This window comes from Amphimedon queenslandica, unplaced genomic scaffold, assembly GCF_000090795.2.
Source record: "Amphimedon queenslandica unplaced genomic scaffold, v1.1 AMPQUscaffold_13424, whole genome shotgun sequence".
Classification (NCBI taxonomy): domain Eukaryota; kingdom Metazoa; phylum Porifera; class Demospongiae; order Haplosclerida; family Niphatidae; genus Amphimedon; species Amphimedon queenslandica.
This window is the reverse complement of record NW_003546340.1, coordinates 53,243-69,288: the sequence shown is the minus strand read 5'-3', so window position 1 is coordinate 69,288 and position 16,046 is coordinate 53,243. Positions and strand designations below refer to the sequence as shown.

General features: G+C 37.9%; 3 protein-coding genes and 1 long non-coding RNA gene across 6 annotated transcripts; 1 reads left to right on the top strand and 3 right to left on the bottom strand.

Annotated features, from left to right (window-relative positions):
- Positions 1-559: 559 nt before the first annotated feature.
- Positions 560-10,912, top strand: LOC100639987 (sushi, von Willebrand factor type A, EGF and pentraxin domain-containing protein 1-like). The gene is made up of 21 exons (XM_019996025.1): positions 560-667; positions 714-787; positions 831-931; positions 1,574-1,670; positions 1,749-3,128; positions 3,270-3,476; positions 3,738-3,920; positions 4,137-4,319; positions 5,004-5,077; positions 5,137-5,236; positions 5,445-5,645; positions 5,759-5,938; positions 5,992-6,174; positions 6,367-6,549; positions 6,787-6,941; positions 7,104-7,248; positions 7,546-7,725; positions 8,336-8,551; positions 9,708-9,885; positions 9,937-10,097; positions 10,542-10,912. The coding sequence occupies exons 5-21, from the start codon at positions 2,186-2,188 to the stop codon at positions 10,730-10,732; spliced, it is 3,663 nt and encodes a 1,220-aa protein (XP_019851584.1). The 5' UTR covers positions 560-667; positions 714-787; positions 831-931; positions 1,574-1,670; positions 1,749-2,185; the 3' UTR covers positions 10,733-10,912.
- On the bottom strand, positions 9,601-10,546 carry LOC109581700 (uncharacterized). The gene is made up of 2 exons (XR_002184738.1): positions 10,467-10,546; positions 9,601-9,860 (listed from the first exon to the last, which is right to left on the bottom strand). It is a non-coding gene; the product is annotated as an uncharacterized LOC109581700 (long non-coding RNA).
- Positions 10,866-11,822, bottom strand: LOC105312622 (transmembrane protein 160-like). Of its 2 annotated transcripts, none has more exons than XM_019996026.1 (5): positions 11,717-11,822; positions 11,557-11,664; positions 11,459-11,483; positions 11,292-11,390; positions 10,866-11,080 (listed from the first exon to the last, which is right to left on the bottom strand). In XM_019996026.1, exons 1-5 carry the CDS (start codon positions 11,801-11,803, stop codon positions 10,908-10,910), a joined length of 492 nt encoding a protein of 163 aa, XP_019851585.1. In that variant the 5' UTR covers positions 11,804-11,822; the 3' UTR covers positions 10,866-10,907. The 2 variants fall into 2 exon arrangements, with proteins under 2 accessions (XP_019851585.1, XP_019851586.1); XM_019996027.1 differs by having other exon boundaries at positions 11,557-11,661; positions 11,717-11,810.
- A 278-nt stretch (positions 11,823-12,100) lies between these two features.
- Positions 12,101-15,118, bottom strand: LOC100639860 (homeobox protein six1-like). 2 transcript variants are annotated; one of them, XM_019996019.1, is made up of 3 exons: positions 14,724-15,118; positions 13,840-14,450; positions 12,101-13,348 (listed from the first exon to the last, which is right to left on the bottom strand). In XM_019996019.1, exons 2-3 carry the CDS (start codon positions 14,424-14,426, stop codon positions 12,592-12,594), a joined length of 1,344 nt encoding a protein of 447 aa, XP_019851578.1. In that variant the 5' UTR covers positions 14,427-14,450; positions 14,724-15,118; the 3' UTR covers positions 12,101-12,591. The 2 variants fall into 2 exon arrangements, with proteins under 2 accessions (XP_019851578.1, XP_003386365.1); XM_003386317.2 differs by lacking the exon at positions 14,724-15,118 and having other exon boundaries at positions 13,840-14,653.
- Positions 15,119-16,046: the final 928 nt, after the last annotated feature.

The following is a 16,046-nucleotide window of genomic DNA, read 5'->3' as shown; positions in this document are numbered from 1 at the left end:
AGAGGAATATTGAGACCACCCAACTTTGTCGGCAAGGAATAGACTAGTCTGTCAAGCTTTGAACACTCATGGCCGAGCAGGTTTGGAATAAATGAGGATGATAGACTGTTTTCAATTGCTTGAAATAGGTGACTACAGGGAGGAATGACTCGCTGAAGAAAAGTCCACTCACACTGCAATGATTTAGTGAGAGCCACATAAGCGGCTTGAGGTTGGTGAATTGCAATGGATGCTAACAGCTCGACAGTATGAGACCACTCCTCTACCTTGTGAGAAACAAATAAATCTCTATTTAATGTTACTTGTTATCAATGATAAATGTTATAACAACACATCTGTATAAACATCGAGCATGCGGAACGTGAGTACGTGACTTCCTAGAAATGCACACACTTAAGTACTTGCAGTCATATGATTTGAGGGGCTTCGCTCATGCTCGCCCCAATTAAAATAAAATGGCGGCCACAGCATAGATACTGGCCACATGCACAGCCCATTATTAATTATTTAAAATTTCGCAATGCTCAATTAACTAAAAATATACGGTCAAGGAGGTGTGGCATTATCAAATTAAAATAAAATGGCGGCCACAACAACAATCATTCCTTGTCGTTTTTTAGCTTTAATGGCTCATCTAGTTATCACTGTTATGCTTTATTGGTCGAGGGTGAGGTAGTACTATCTGCTATTTTTATTTTATCGGTATTTATTAGGAGCCTAACGTGTTAGCCTGTACAAATCAAGGTGTAGTGCCTGGCTCTGATCAATATAGCACCAAGGACACACAGTAATGATCATTGTATTGAGTGACAATTAATATATAGTTATAGGTTATTGGTTGCTGTCAGTCTTTCACTTGCTTGTCTCATAGTTGAAGTGGTTGGGCTGGTGACTGGACTATCAATGTTCTCAAATACGACCAACATTCTATGTACGTCAACTTGTTCAAGCAACTTTATAAATCTGTAAAAAATCCAAACTTGGTCGGAATTAACTCAAATTTTCTACACAACATAAGTACATGTATATGTATCAGAAAAAATTATAAAGATGAAAAATTCTCACCAAGTCATTTTTGGTGAAATTTGCCCAACGACCCTGTACTATAGTACAGGGACTTTGGTCCAATTTTGGAGCAACTTTAAAAATTTGTAAAAAATCCAAACTTGATTGGAATCAACTCAAACTTTCTACACAACATAAGTACATGTATATGTATCTGAAAAAGTTATAAAACGATGAATTCTCACCAAGTCATTTTTGGTGAAATTCGGCCAACAACCCTGTACTATAGTACAGGGACTTTGGTCCAATTTTGGAGCAACTTTAAAAATTTGTAAAAAATCCAAACTTGATCGGAATCAACTCAAACTTTCTACACAACATAAGTGCATGTATATGTATCAGAAAATATTATAAAAATTAAAAATTTTCACCAAGTCATTTTACAGGGACTTTGGTCTGATTTTGGAGCAACTTTAAAATTTGTAAAAAAAATTCAATTTTGATTAAAATTGATGCATTTATATGTAATCCTTACTATTGCATTATTAGTGTGTCTCTTATTTCTTAGCCATTGCGCTACATGTGACTGGCAGTATCCTTATCTCTCTTTACGTCGTTGATGTTTGGTCATGCGATATCTATTGGACTATTTTTGCATTTTTCTGGTAAGTATAATATACATACACATATGCTGAATGCAACGCTCCAGCTCATCATTAAAGTGTTCATCGTTTTATTTGTAGTTTTCTGCCATTTGTTGTTGAAGTCTTTGTGATAGCTTACACTCTGAAATTTAAAGTGTTCAATTAAGAGAGAGGAGAGAGAAGGAGAGAGAACTGTATTGCACTCTTATGGCAACTTTAATCACTCGATAAAATACAATTACTTAATTTTTCCACATTTTTCTTTATTTATATTTTTAAGAATGAATATGCACATTTTATGTTTATATCGATGACTTGATTGCATGTGAATCTATAGGCCATAAACTATTGTTTAGTCCATCCTTCCCTCAATTGTCATTGTCAGATATATTTCATGAACAATGAAGACATTGTCACTATTGTTGTTATGACCTCAGAGCTCAGCATCACTGCATGCTGCAGTAGTACTAGTGATCAATAGTTGCTTGAGGAAGCCACTGTGCAGGTCAGGTCTGTGTGTGGTGTAGTGATCAAATATGAGAGAAGTACCATCATCATCATCATCATCATTATTATTAGTATTATTATTGTTCCTGCTCTCCTTAATCCCGGTCTATTCTATTCCCAATCAAGTATGTGTTAATCAGGATCCTGGCAGTGACTCAGGTCGCATTGCTGGTAGACAGTCACCACAAGGAGAAAGACAGTGGGTCGTCTTGCTTTGGATCAACTGTAACCTACGTCTAACCACGTGTGAGGGGTCTCTGGTTTCCGAGGACTGGGTACTCACCTCTGCTTCGTGTCTGCCGTGTGGCTCTGATGCTTCAGTAGTCATTGACATAGGACTGTATCACAATGACTTAAGACATGATATGATCCACAATAATCCAATAGCACGTATTGGAGCTGATAAAGTTATCATTCATCCTAAGTATAAAGCAGAGGGAGTAAGAATGAGAGAGAATGACCTGGCACTATTGCATCTGAGTGCTCCGGTGAATTCATCATTCATCATCAAACTGATAGACTGCAATAAAATGAAACACGATAAAGGAAAGTTCCACTCATTCCTCAGCTCAGGTTGGGGTGGATCGTGGCTCTACTCTTCAGTAGAAGTTAAACCTCTTCATGATGTATATCTGTACATGTGGACTCATGAGCAATGCAATGGGGCTCTAGGTGACAGTGCTCCTGCTAATAACAGCATATTCTGTGCTGGAGTCAAGGATCCACAAAATACTATTGCATCTTTTAGCGGTCACCAAGGACCGTGTTTCGTGAACCATGGTAGTCCACTGGTCACACAGTCGGCACGAATACTAACAGAGGACGATGGATTACTCAATATAATATGTGAGTGGAGACTCTGTGGTGTATTAACTTATGGACTGTCCTGCGATGTAAATGGATTACCAGGATACTTTATGGATCTGTGTCATTATGAATCATGGCTGAGCGAAACCATGAAGCAAGAGAAAGGTGAGACGAAATAATACATTTAATAATCCTGTTATCATTTTTGACATATTTAAAATCACTTTCTCACCTGCTTCACTAGCGCATTAGGAGAAAAATGATAAAAATGTAAAAGTGATATCATTTTAAATATTTTTTCTGTAGATCGTTTGATGAGCCTGAGGGCGTGTCCTGCCCCTCCCCCTCCTCCCCTCAATGGGTACATATGTGGACTGGATAATCGCGAGGGCATTTCATCTAATGGGCGTGTCCAATTTTGCTGTGAGCGAGGGTATCGTCCAAGAGGGTCTCACGTACTGACGTGTGATAGAACCAAGAGACAATGGGTACCATCAGTGGGGACTTGTGAACGTAAGCCTATTATTATTATTATTATTATTATTGTTGTTGTTGTTGTTGTTGTTGTTACATGTATTTTTATTACTATCATTATTATTATTATTGGGTGTATTGTAAACGATGGAGTATATTTTCAGTAAATTAAACCTCTGTTTACACGTTATGACTTGCTTCTCTTTTGAAATGGCATTTCAACCAGAGAGAGAGAGAGAGGGTGGAAGAAACTGCTAGTCACAATAAACTCAAAGTATTCTCTTCTCTTTTCTTTTCCAGCTGTTAGATGTCCCACTCTCCCAGTTCCCCTCTATGGCTTCTCGCACCCATTCTCCTGCCATAACAGCTCCTATACCATGACGTGTTGGTTTTCGTGTATAAGAGGTTACCAGTTGTTGGGCCATGGTCTACTCACCTGCCAGGAAGATGGCACATGGTCCAATATACCTCCGAACTGCCAGCGTAAGTATATACATGTACATGTACATACTTTGTATTCATGTTACATGTGGGGACGTACAATTATTTTTTTATTTATTTTAAAAAAATTTTGTAATAGCTCCCAATTCATCTTTAGCCTTTAGTATATATTATAATCTTATTTTTATGGCTCCATTCAACTCCAGTCTTTATTATTTCTTTTATTTATTTTTCTCGCTATAATTTATTTTTTTCCAGCTATTGACTGTGGCCCCCCACCTGCTGGCGGTAATCTCCTAGTAGAGTACTCACTCACCACGTACAACTCAATAGCAGTCTACACCTGCAAGGACTGTCACAGGTTGAACAGCATCAATGCATCGATAACAAGACAGTGTCGTGATAATGGACACTGGTCTGGACCTTTACCATCTTGTCAGAGTAAGCTCTTAATTTCCTCCCTCTCTCTCTATTTTTCTTTTTTTTCTTTCTCTCTCTCTCCTTCCATCTTTTATCTCTTTTCCTTTCTCTCTTCCTCTCTCTCTCTCTCTTTTTCCTATTCTTCTCTTGTGTGTCTTAAACTTTCAATCTTTCTTTGTCTTTCTTTCCTTGTGTGGCCGTTTTAGAAAATTGATATCATTTATCATTCATTGTATGCATATGTACTTGTACATGTACTGATGTACGTACATACATGTACATGTACATGTATGAGTGTGTGTGGTGTGGGCAGAATAAGACTTGTAGATCAAACATAATTCAGAGAGTGAGGGACGGATGCCAATACTTTATTTATTAAAAACACGAATGTGTCCAAATCATAACAAAAGCTTTTGCATTCCCATCACATTTTACATATAAATATTATGCATACTTCTTATCAGGCGTAAATCAATTTTTTTTTAATTTCTAAAATACCAATTTAATAATTGAAATCAGCTCACAATACAAGTTTATTATGTATCAGGAAAAATTATAAAAATAGAGAATTCTCTCTGAGTGATTTTTTGATGAAATACACTATACTATAGTACATGGTACTTTGTCAAATTTTGAGCAACTCCAATTTTGTTCTAAATTTCATTTGCAGTGCATGAACATATTAAAATGGTTTTCTTCTACTAGTGATTCACTGTCCAGTCCTTGCTCCTCCTAAACATGGTCGCATTGTACAATCATCGCTAGCTTGTGGATCACAAGTAAGCTACATTTAAAACATATCCCAAATAAAGAATATAATAACATTAATTCTGTATAGGCTATGTTCTATTGTATGGACGGGTACGTATTGTTAGGAGCAAGCATCTCGATATGTTTGACTAGTGGAGAATGGAGTCAGTCCACTCCCTATTGTGTCTGTAAGTCGCACCCTATCTATTGTACCCTCCTATAGTCATGCTGTCAATGTATCCACACAATCTTAGCTCATAGACATACTAATACATTCTTTCCCACTATGATGCATGTATAGTATACTTCTTATGACTCCCTTCATCTGAGCTAATAATAATTGCTGATTATATTTTTAATTTTGTTTTTATTTAATTTTATTTTTTATTAATGCAGCTGCTACTTGTCCCATGCCTGTGGTAGAGGACAGTGTTAATTTCCTTCCGCCAACTCCTGACAATCCCCCGAGGCAGAACTACACGATCGGCGACATCATAAATATAAAGTGTCAGAACTGCAGGACACCAACTGGAGGGAGCACTCAACTCACTTGCACTGAGCAGGGACGATGGGATGGGGTACCGGCCCAATGCGAATGTATGTACATGTACATGTACATGTACATGTACATGTACATGTACATGTAATACTCTACATTTAATTTAAATTACATGTATGAGTTTTAATAATATTTTTTTTTGTTTTTTTAGGGGTTACGTGTGTTCTTCCTAAATTGCTTTTAAACGGTCAGATTTTTCCGCTTGGCAACGTCTACTTTTGTGGCACTTACGTCCGGTTTCGTTGTTACCGTGGCTACCGTTTGGTGGGCAAGGCCAACACTTATTGCAGCGAAAACGGGACTTGGACCCAACCCTTCCCATCCTGCAAATGTGAGCCATTTTTAGATTTATATAACAGAGGATGATCTCATTGTTTTATTTAGCCCTACACCCAAATAAAGAATGCCCACTAATTCATGTTGATAACGGTGCTGCTACCATTACCCGTACTAATGTAGGAGGTGTGGCCAATGTGTCATGTGACAGTTGCTATGAGATAAGAGGGTCCAGTGTCCTCAGGTGTATGGAGGGAGGATACTGGGACCAACCAACTCCAACCTGTGAAAGTAAGGGAAAGTATAATTATATTAGAGTCAATGGCAATGCAAAAAAAGTTACTTTGTGTTTTAGAAAAAAAAAACACGAAAATGCATGTACAAATTTAAATGGTTTTCACCATATTTTTGATTAATAGTTCATGATAATTTCAAGCTTTGAAAATGTGCTTTTTCTTCCCCTCTCTCTCTCCTTTCTCTTAGAAAAGCTGTGTCCATCTTTATTGCCTCCATCAAACAGTAAAACTTACCAAGACATCAATCACGGGAGAAAATGTGGAGATGTCATTTTCTTTGATTGTAACCATGGCTACACGAGAGAAGGACCACGAGCCATTTCGTGTTTACCAAGTGGACACTGGAGCCATCAACCACCGTCCTGCCGAGGTACATATACATGTACATGTACATGTAAATAATGATTAAATCATAATGAATTAATGACGTGTTATAATTGCTACATGCATTTGAGGGGGCTATATAAGTATAATTCAGTAAATTGCAACTTAATTGGGTTTACATGTACATGTACATATGGAAAGCAAGTGATTCTGTTTGATTGATGTAGCAGTAAGTTCAACAATTTGTATCCGTTAATTTGTCTCTCTCGCTCTCTTTCTCCAGCTGTTATGTGTCCTTCTCCTCCTCAACCTAAACCTAATTCTAGAGTATGTTCAGTGTCGTATGATTCTGACTCAGAAAGGAAGATTATTGATGATATTCCATCCTCCGGCTATGGGCCATTACTCACTCCAGACTACCTACCACCATTTGATCAAGTGAGACTATAAAATCAAGAATTTATTATTATTAAAAATATATATATACATGTATATATATACCATATTAAGGATTTTTATTGAATGTCTATGTAAAGAAGATTACTAATGTAGTAATTTTAGGATTATAATTCACTCTCTTTCTCTCTCTCTTTTTTGAAGGATTCATTTCCAGCTGGGTCAAGTGTAGAGTATTGCTGTAGACCTGGTTTAATGATACTGGGAGAGAGACCAGGAGAGGCCGAGTCAAGAACCATCTCTTGTTTATCAACTGGTGAATGGAGCGGCCAGCCACCTAAATGCTCGGGTAAGAGAAGAAGAGAGAGATATATATGTACATGTACATGTACATGTATACGTATGTCGATAATTACAACACCTGAGCTTATACATTGCTTCAGGTTATTGGTATGAATGGAATGGAATGCTAGAAATCTTATGATTTGAATTCCTTTGATTATATGCATAAGTGACAATTTCACAATAGACAATAACTGATTCTCTTTATATACATTCTGCTCATTCCTCGTACATGACTACTATCCATTAATTCCTACTATCTCTGTGTGTTCCTTAATTCCTTCATTCTTTCATTGATATGTAGTGTTTTGCGAATTGGCTCCATCTCTTCCTATTGGTCTAATGGCTGATGGAAACAGGACACAATACACTACAGGGTCTGCTGCCCACTTCTCTTGTTCTAACTCCCACGTGTTGATAGGCAACAGTACTTTATTATGCTCGAGCAATGGACAGTGGAACTCACCTTTGCCGTATTGTATAAGTAAGAACACCATTCACATGCATAGTTGTACATATACATGTACATGTACATATATTCATGTACATGTAGTGCTAGTATAAGTAGGGGCATTATTCACATTATGATGCATACATGTAATTTAGTTGTTCAGATGTAGATTCATGTACATGTATATATGCATGCGCTGTAGTATTTCATAATATATATGCCTTTAATTAATCCTTGCTTGTACATGTATATGTATGATTACCTGACAAGGCAAGGCGGAAGCTCTACAAACAACAAAGTCACATTCCTTTTAAGTTCTGTAATGCTTTAACCAGCTTCTGTGTACATATACCTAATTATAATTACCACGTTGCCATGGAGATTGCATGTATCTTTTACGCTGTGAAACACCACGAGTGATAAAGAGGGAAGGAGAGAGAGAGAGAGGGGGGGGAAGGGAAATGATTTATTGCAATGTGCATGTAAGCCTGGAACTAATGCCTCTCATTAAATTTTCCCCTTCTAACTGTCTTATTATTATTAGTAGCATCAGCCCTGTCATTGCATGTAGTTACTAATCTTACTAGCTATAAATCACTTTTAAAAGATGACAAATATTATTATTATTATAAATATTTTTTAGGTTCCTCCTGCTACAGGTTTTGTCCTTCTCCACCGATACCTCAAAATGGCCGACTCGTATCAGTTAATAATAACTCTTACTCAGACGTTGGTGGCATCAGTGAAGGCTCAATTGCTATATACATATGCAACAGAGGCTACTACATACATGGGAGTATTGCTAGGAGATGTACTGCTACTGGGCAGTGGAGTGGAGAAACAACCATTTGCTTAAGAAGTGAGTGTGTAAATTTGGAGGCTATAGCCCATATTTTTTTTCAAAAAATGGCTCAAAAATCACCCTGAATTTTTATTCCATTTTCTGATACAAATTGATGTACTTGTGTTGTGTAGAAAGTTTGAGTCGATTTTGAGCTCAAATTTTCGAGTTATGGTCATTTTAAAAAATGAGCCAATTTTGAAAATTTTCTCTGTACTATAGCCCATGTTTTTTTCCAAAAAATGGCTCCAAAATCACCCCAAATTTTTATTAAATTTTCTGATACAAATTGATGTACTTGTGTTGTGTAGAAAGTTTGAGTCGATTTTGAGCTCAAATTTTCGAGTTATGGTCATTTTAAAAAATGAGCCAATTTTGAAAATTTTCTCTGTACTATAGCCCATGGTTTTTTCCAAAAAATGGTTCCGAAATCATCCCAAATTTTTATTACATTTTCTGATACATATTGATGTCCTTATGCTATGTAGAAAGTTTGAGGTGATTCTGACAAGTATTTTTGGAGTTATAAGCATTTTTAAAATGAGCCAATTTTTTAAAAGCAAGGATAATGGCCTTTGCTTTTTCCTAAAAATGGCTCTGAAATCACCCTCTTTTTTACAATTTTACTATTATACAATGTGTTTATGCTATTTAGAAAGTTTGTGCAATTGCTTTTCTAAAATCTTGTGTCATTTTTGGTTGCATCAGTTACAACTAAATAATTAGGAAAAGGTATTGGCTCACTTCACTGTCTTATATCATGTGGTTAGATCAATTATAAAGCAATAGTGTGTGATTTCAATTCCAGAAGCCACAGTAAAGAAGTTCTGTTGCATTCTGTTGTGCATAACGTCGATAATTACTGATAATTTTATTATAAACCAGTGGCTGTTCCTACAACTGCAATAACAATGATCTATACACTGTACTTGTATGTGTTGCTTATCGACCGTAAATTCATTGTGCATTTTTTAAATTTTTCGAGTCACTCACAACTCTATAAACTTTCTACATTTTGTGCATAGCAAAAATTGAGGCATATTTTCTAAGACGAGTTGTCAAAATTTGCTCAAAATTTTTTTATCAATATGCATAAGAAATCTGATAAAAATTGGTTGTGGTCAGAGTCATTTCTTGGAAATTTCATGTGCCCTATTGTATTTCTTCTTATCAGGTATATTCCCAAGGTCCAAGTTTATTTTGCGTCATCCAGTCACAAAGGAGTGGATGACAACAGACAATTGGCACTTCACAGTATCCCAGCCAGTGTATCTTGCTTGTCAGAGCTCCACTGGGAATGCACACCAGATTAAGAAGCTCTCAGGACCTGAAATAGATGAAATAAATGTCAGGTAAGGTACTGAGTATGTGCTCTTTTATTTGTATTTATTGTTTTATTTTAGAGTGAGTCATTTCTCAGTTGCTAATAGAAGTCACGAGCTATTGTTGCAGCCTGTCACTAAGGAAGGGGCTCACTCTATCACTGGGGAATACGGTTGCCATGTGACAGCTAGGAACAGCAACTCTCAGTACATAGATAGGAAAATACTCATACAATATAATGGTGAGGCTCATACTGGGTGTACAGTGAGTAGGGTAATTTAGGGAGGATTCTTAAATGTATCGATCATTATATATAATGATATATATATAATGATCATTATATTATTATGTATCAATCATTATGACTTATGCTGGGTGTACAGTGAGTAGGGTAATTTAGGGAGGATTCTTAAATGTATCGATCATTATATATAATGATATATATATAATGATCATTATATTATTATGTATCAATCATTATGACTTATGCTGGGTGTACAGTGAGTAGGGTAATTCAGAGAGGATTCTTAAATGTATTGATCATTGAACTAAACAAGCCAATGAACCATTATATCATGCAATGCTTTTTAAAAAAGGAAGTTTCAATTACCGAGTAGTAGTAAGTATAGGCTATAATTATGTATAATTTTTCAATCTTATTATCCAATTTTCCTGGTAATGTTAGATCACTTCTGTCCATCTCCGTCTCCCGTCTCTAATGGAGACATCATACTGTCTGGAAATACTCCAAGTTCATGCTACACAGCAAAGTGTCATCATGGCTATCGTCTCATTGGTAATCGGTACAGAACATGTCAGTTGAATGGAGAGTGGTCTATGCCGACTGGTTTCCCACCTCAGTGTGTCCCCGTGTGATAAGAACTTTACAACTATTGATGATTAAAATAGTAATAATAATTTTGTAACATACATGTACTACACATTAAAAGATTATTGATAATAATAATAATTGTTGGTTATTATTGTTGGTTATTATTGTTGGTTATTATTGTTGGTTATTATTGTTGGTTATTATGTCGTTATTATCATTTTAAATCAACTGCCAAACAAGAGAGATATAGCCAATCCAAATAATTGAGGAATAAGTTATATTCCAACAGAGGCCAGCCAAGGAGAGCTTGAAGTGTTTTCTTAAATAAATTGAAGACAAGATGTGGTGAAATGAGCCTACAGTCATGAATATCAATCCTAAATCAAAGAATCCTATGCAAAAAAAAAAAACAAGTCAGTAATATTCATAACAAAAAAATACTTTCAAATTAAAAGTTTTTTTTTGACACCTTGTTCACACCTTGAGGCGTGAACAAGAACAGGAAGTAAATAACTTGTAAAAATATTTTTAGGTAAAAAATCCCAGACACATTTTAAAAAATAACATTCTTTATAAGCATGTAAGGTTATGCATCAAAAGTACCAGAGCTAAGGTAGCTAAAAGATGACGTCTTTTCTATCATTGAGAGAGTTGCACCTACTCCAGCACAAATGGCTGCATTTCTACTCCACGACAAAAAACCTATATTATAATTGTTGATAATGAATAAATTATTATACATAATTATAATCCTCATTGTATCAATGTACCATTTTCCTGTGAATATCTCAGCATCTGTTACATTATGAAGTGGAGCGTATGCACAAAAGAGAATTGAATGCAATTATAAAGTATTACTAGAGCTAACCAAGCGGTTGGTGTTTTCCTCATCGTCTTTGCTTGACCTCTCGGTGGTTTCGTTTTGATTTGAGGACAGAAAACGAGTAAAAAATCTTCTCTTTAACAAGCAATTCTGCTAAAAATATCACTTAAGTCTTCCCCTTGTAGAAAGCTTAGTCCTAACTTACTTGCCAGAGTTGCCAGGGCCTGGAATATCTCAGTATCAAGATCCCTCTAGCCGCCATCTTGATAATGGAAGAAGCAGCCACGCCCATAGTTTTTGCAAAAGGAGCTCCACCCAAAACTCTCACTAAACTCAAATAGATACATGGATATATCATAATAGCTGCAACTCTATTTCCATTGATGTTGCCATTGGCTCTCTTTTTGTAAATATTTTCACATGACACACTCTACAGGCAGTCCACCTCCAGCACTTACAAAGAAAACATTGTTTGGTGTTGGAATGCTGCCAAATGCTTTCAGCAATGATGCATGTGGCAAAGAAGGCCTCTAATAGCTAATGATGAGCATCTAGCAGGAGTCAAATATGGCTTCATAAAATAGCAGTGTACATTGTGAATACAGCTTTATAAAATAATTCTCATGTGAAGCATAAGTATAAAAAGAGTTTTTTTAATTTTTAGACTATAATAATAGTAATTATAATAATAACTATGATAGTATTATGAAGCACAGCTGAAATAATAATAATAATAATAACAATAATAATAATAATAATGTAGGTGCTGTGATCTGAACAATAGGTCTCTTTCTCTCTCTAATGGTTGAAAATTAAAAATAGTCTTGCTGAGGCACAATCCAGTGGATGCCAAAGCAGTGATGTGATAGTCCTTTGAAGAATGATTGATAGAAAAGAAGGGAAGCTTGTGAAAGAGTGTGTGGTCAGTTCAAATAAAGAACTGGCATACCACAGAGCATAAGGAAAGGAAGGAAGAGCATTGAAGTGAAAGATATGCATAATAATAATAATAGTAATAATAATAATGTTGATATACTTGTGACCACAAGACTACTCAGTATATGACTGCAGAAGAGGACATCATGACATTGTGTTCGGTAGAGAGGCAGTTTGTCCCGTGAAATAGCTAGCTGCTCCTGCTGGTGTTTGATAAGTGCCACGAGATGCAGCCATTTGCTGGTAAGTCTGAGCTTGATACTGATACATGTCTGGTGTCATTCCAAACGCACTGTATCCAACACCATTAGGAGCTGTGGGCCACGTGTATCCTTTACCAGTAGCTGCCTGGTAAGAACTGAGGTAACTCGGGCTCAAGCAAGAGCCAGCAGGAGTGGAGTACATGTCTGGGTTGGGTAGAGACGTGCTGTTATATGCAGCAGGGGTTGCAGCTGCTGTCGGATAAGAGGTACCGTTATAAGAGACATAGTAGGAGGAAGCAATGGAGGCATCACTCGTTGATGGGTAAGTGCCGGACTGATGGGGATAGTACTTTGTGTTATCCGGAGAGACAGCAATGCTCGAGGAATCCGTCTGACCGATGCTCTCTGGAGTGATGAACGAGTCTTCTGCTGAACGATAGACTTCAGTTAACTTTGGGAAGGATGACTCCGAAACAGGGCTAGCACTAGGGCTGGGGAAATCTCCGCTAGGGCCGGGAGTAGAGGATATTTCTTCCTTGATCGATAGGTCTGATGGATTGATTGGATCATCGGGTAGCTCGTTGGTTACCGAGAGACCTTCCTTCGGTGAATGGAGCTCGAGGGAGAGTGAAGCAGAACTGGTCGATGAAGAGGGAGTAGAATTGAGGGATAGATCTTGCTTGAATTTAGGATCGGTACTATTATTGAAAAAAAGAGAGAGAGTGAGTAATAATAAAGTTGGTTTTTGTGAACACAAATAATCATTAGAACAGAAAAGATTGTTTGTTATTGGCAGTGATTGCCTGCCTTGAGTTCCAACAAACCACTTCAGAATGATGCTAGCTTTGATGTGTTGCTACAGACTAATTGCTGCATGTTACACACATTCATACACACATGCAAGTGGATGGGGGAGCAGGTATACACAGGTACAACTGCTGGTTGGGCATACATGCATGCACAAGTGTACACTGAGCAAAGTATCAAATTACAAAGTGGATTGTTACGGGAAGCTTCTCTTTACGCTAAATGCAACCCAGTGACATTCAATCTTACTCACTTGTTGCTACTAGGTTACCTACTCAAAGGGACTCGGACTATTCCCCATTGTTGGCTAAATGCATTCAGAGTATTAGCATCGCGATAATTATCATAATGTACATGCATATGGGTTATAGTTCTCTATTACCTTTTTGTCTCTGCTGCTCTGTCTCGTTGACGTCTGTTCTTAAACCAGTTGCTAACTTGAGTCGTGGTCAGTCCGGTCTGTTCTGCTAGCTGTCGTTTCTCTCTTGGCGATGGGTAGGCATTCTTAGTGTACCACTGGCGTAAGACAACTCTGGACTTCTCTTTAAAGCAGTAGCTGGTCTCCTCACCATCCCAAATGGTCCTTGGAAGAGGGAACTTGCGTCTGATGCGATACTTTCCAACAGCTCCGAGTGGTTTTCCGCGGAGACGTTCAGCCTCGATGTAGTGAGCCTGAAGCCAGAGCTGCTGCATCTTTGGATGCGAGTCGGGAGAGAAATTATTGGTCTCTATGATTCTGTAGAGCTCTTGGAAGTTTCCCTGGTGAAAGGCGATGAGTGCCTTTGCTTTGAGGACGCTCTCGTTCTTCTGTATCTGCTCGCAGGCTGGAAGACTCCAGAGGAACCTAGCAAGCCTCTCTATGTTACCGCTTTGCTGTAGTACATCACAGACGCAGGCAACTTGTTCTTGACTCAGACCATATGCATTGTAGGGAATGGCCATTGCTGCTGTAAGCTGGTAGCCGTTCATGATGTTCCTTGCGAAGGACAAACACTGCATGATTGGGGAAAAAGACCAGTCAAAAAGGTTGTTTGGGTTTGTTAAACTGGTGCTGAGGGCCTCTCTTATATCTCTTCTCTCCTCCAGTACGCATTCATATATAAGCTTACGATGACCACATTATGGCTTGAAGGCATGCACGTGGGGTTAGCCTTTGTAATGCCGAAAATATACTTTAATGTGTACAAAAGGAGAGAAGAGAAAGAGAATGCAATGGCTTCCCTCGTAATGTATGATCTATGAAATTCAATATGATTGTCACATTACCTATTAAGAGAAATATATAGCCCGGGGTGAGAGCACTCCACCTAAGAGCTATTCCCTAGCTCCTTTTTATTTAATTTCCAGTCCAAAGCTTTGTTGCAACTCTGAGGTTTGGAGGATGCCCTCCTCTGCTGCATGCACTGGTTAGGAGCCCTTTACCTCAAGGAGTGACAAAGCAGCCACAGGATTAGCTTTGAGGCTAGCTACACTCACAGACACTGAACCACCCAAAAAAAGCTTTCCCCTCTATATCCATCCTATACCAACTCGCCCCCAAGCCTAAGCCTTTATCAGTACTGGGACACAAAGCTAAGGGCAGAAGGAGGGACTAAGAAAATTATTCAGTGTATTCACAGTTTTGGAGTTGTGTTACAGAGCAACTTTATGCAACTCTTATCAAAGAGGAGCTCTTGGGAGACAGCCACCCATTTGGGGCTAGATCTTCAGCCCAGCCCCACCCTTACACAAACTTTAATCCTGGATTGCACTCATGAGCACCGCCTCTCTCTCTCTGCCCTTTCAAAACAGCCACAAATCCACCTCTTAAACACTCATTCAACTCTCCAACATGCTGCAGGCTTGTGCATGTGCATATGTACAATGATAATAATAGTAAAGTTCATAGTGTCCACGCTAGCTCTAATTAGGTAATGTACTTATAGCCTGAAGCAGGTCAGTACTAAAAAGGCATTTGTCCTACTTCACTCGAAGCCATTCATGGCAAGTCTGACGCATGATAATTTGTGCTTTTGAACGAGAAAGAAAGAGGGAGAGAGAGAGAGGGAGAGAGAGAGTGACATGTGGGAGGAATAGTAATGTGACGAGTGGGAGAGAAAGGAGGTCTGTCATAGATAATAATGAATTGTTGGGTCTGTAATGAATTAAAGGCTTTGGGGAATATGAGGAGATCCACACAGCACATGTTGCAGCTAATAGGAGAACACACACAAGGACACACATGTATAGAGATTCAAGGACCATTACATGATACCTCCATTAATAGGCTATTGATTACAGCGGCACATAGTCAGGGAGGGTGGCAGTGATCTTAATGCTCCAAAAATGAAGAAAGAAAGATTATCTTTCAGCAATAATGAGAGAGAGTTGAGCATGATATTCAATATTATGAGAGCCAGCCAAGCATTTCTAATGGAAGCAGTGTGTGATGTGCACATGGGCAGGAACTGTCTAAAGGGAGAGAGCATGTGGAGAGAGTCTCACCACATCATAGGGCAGGACAAACAAGTCTGTGATTTACATTTATTGATTACACAAGTGGCAAAAGGGGTGGCTATGCCCTGAGAAGGGAGGGTGTAACTAACAAAA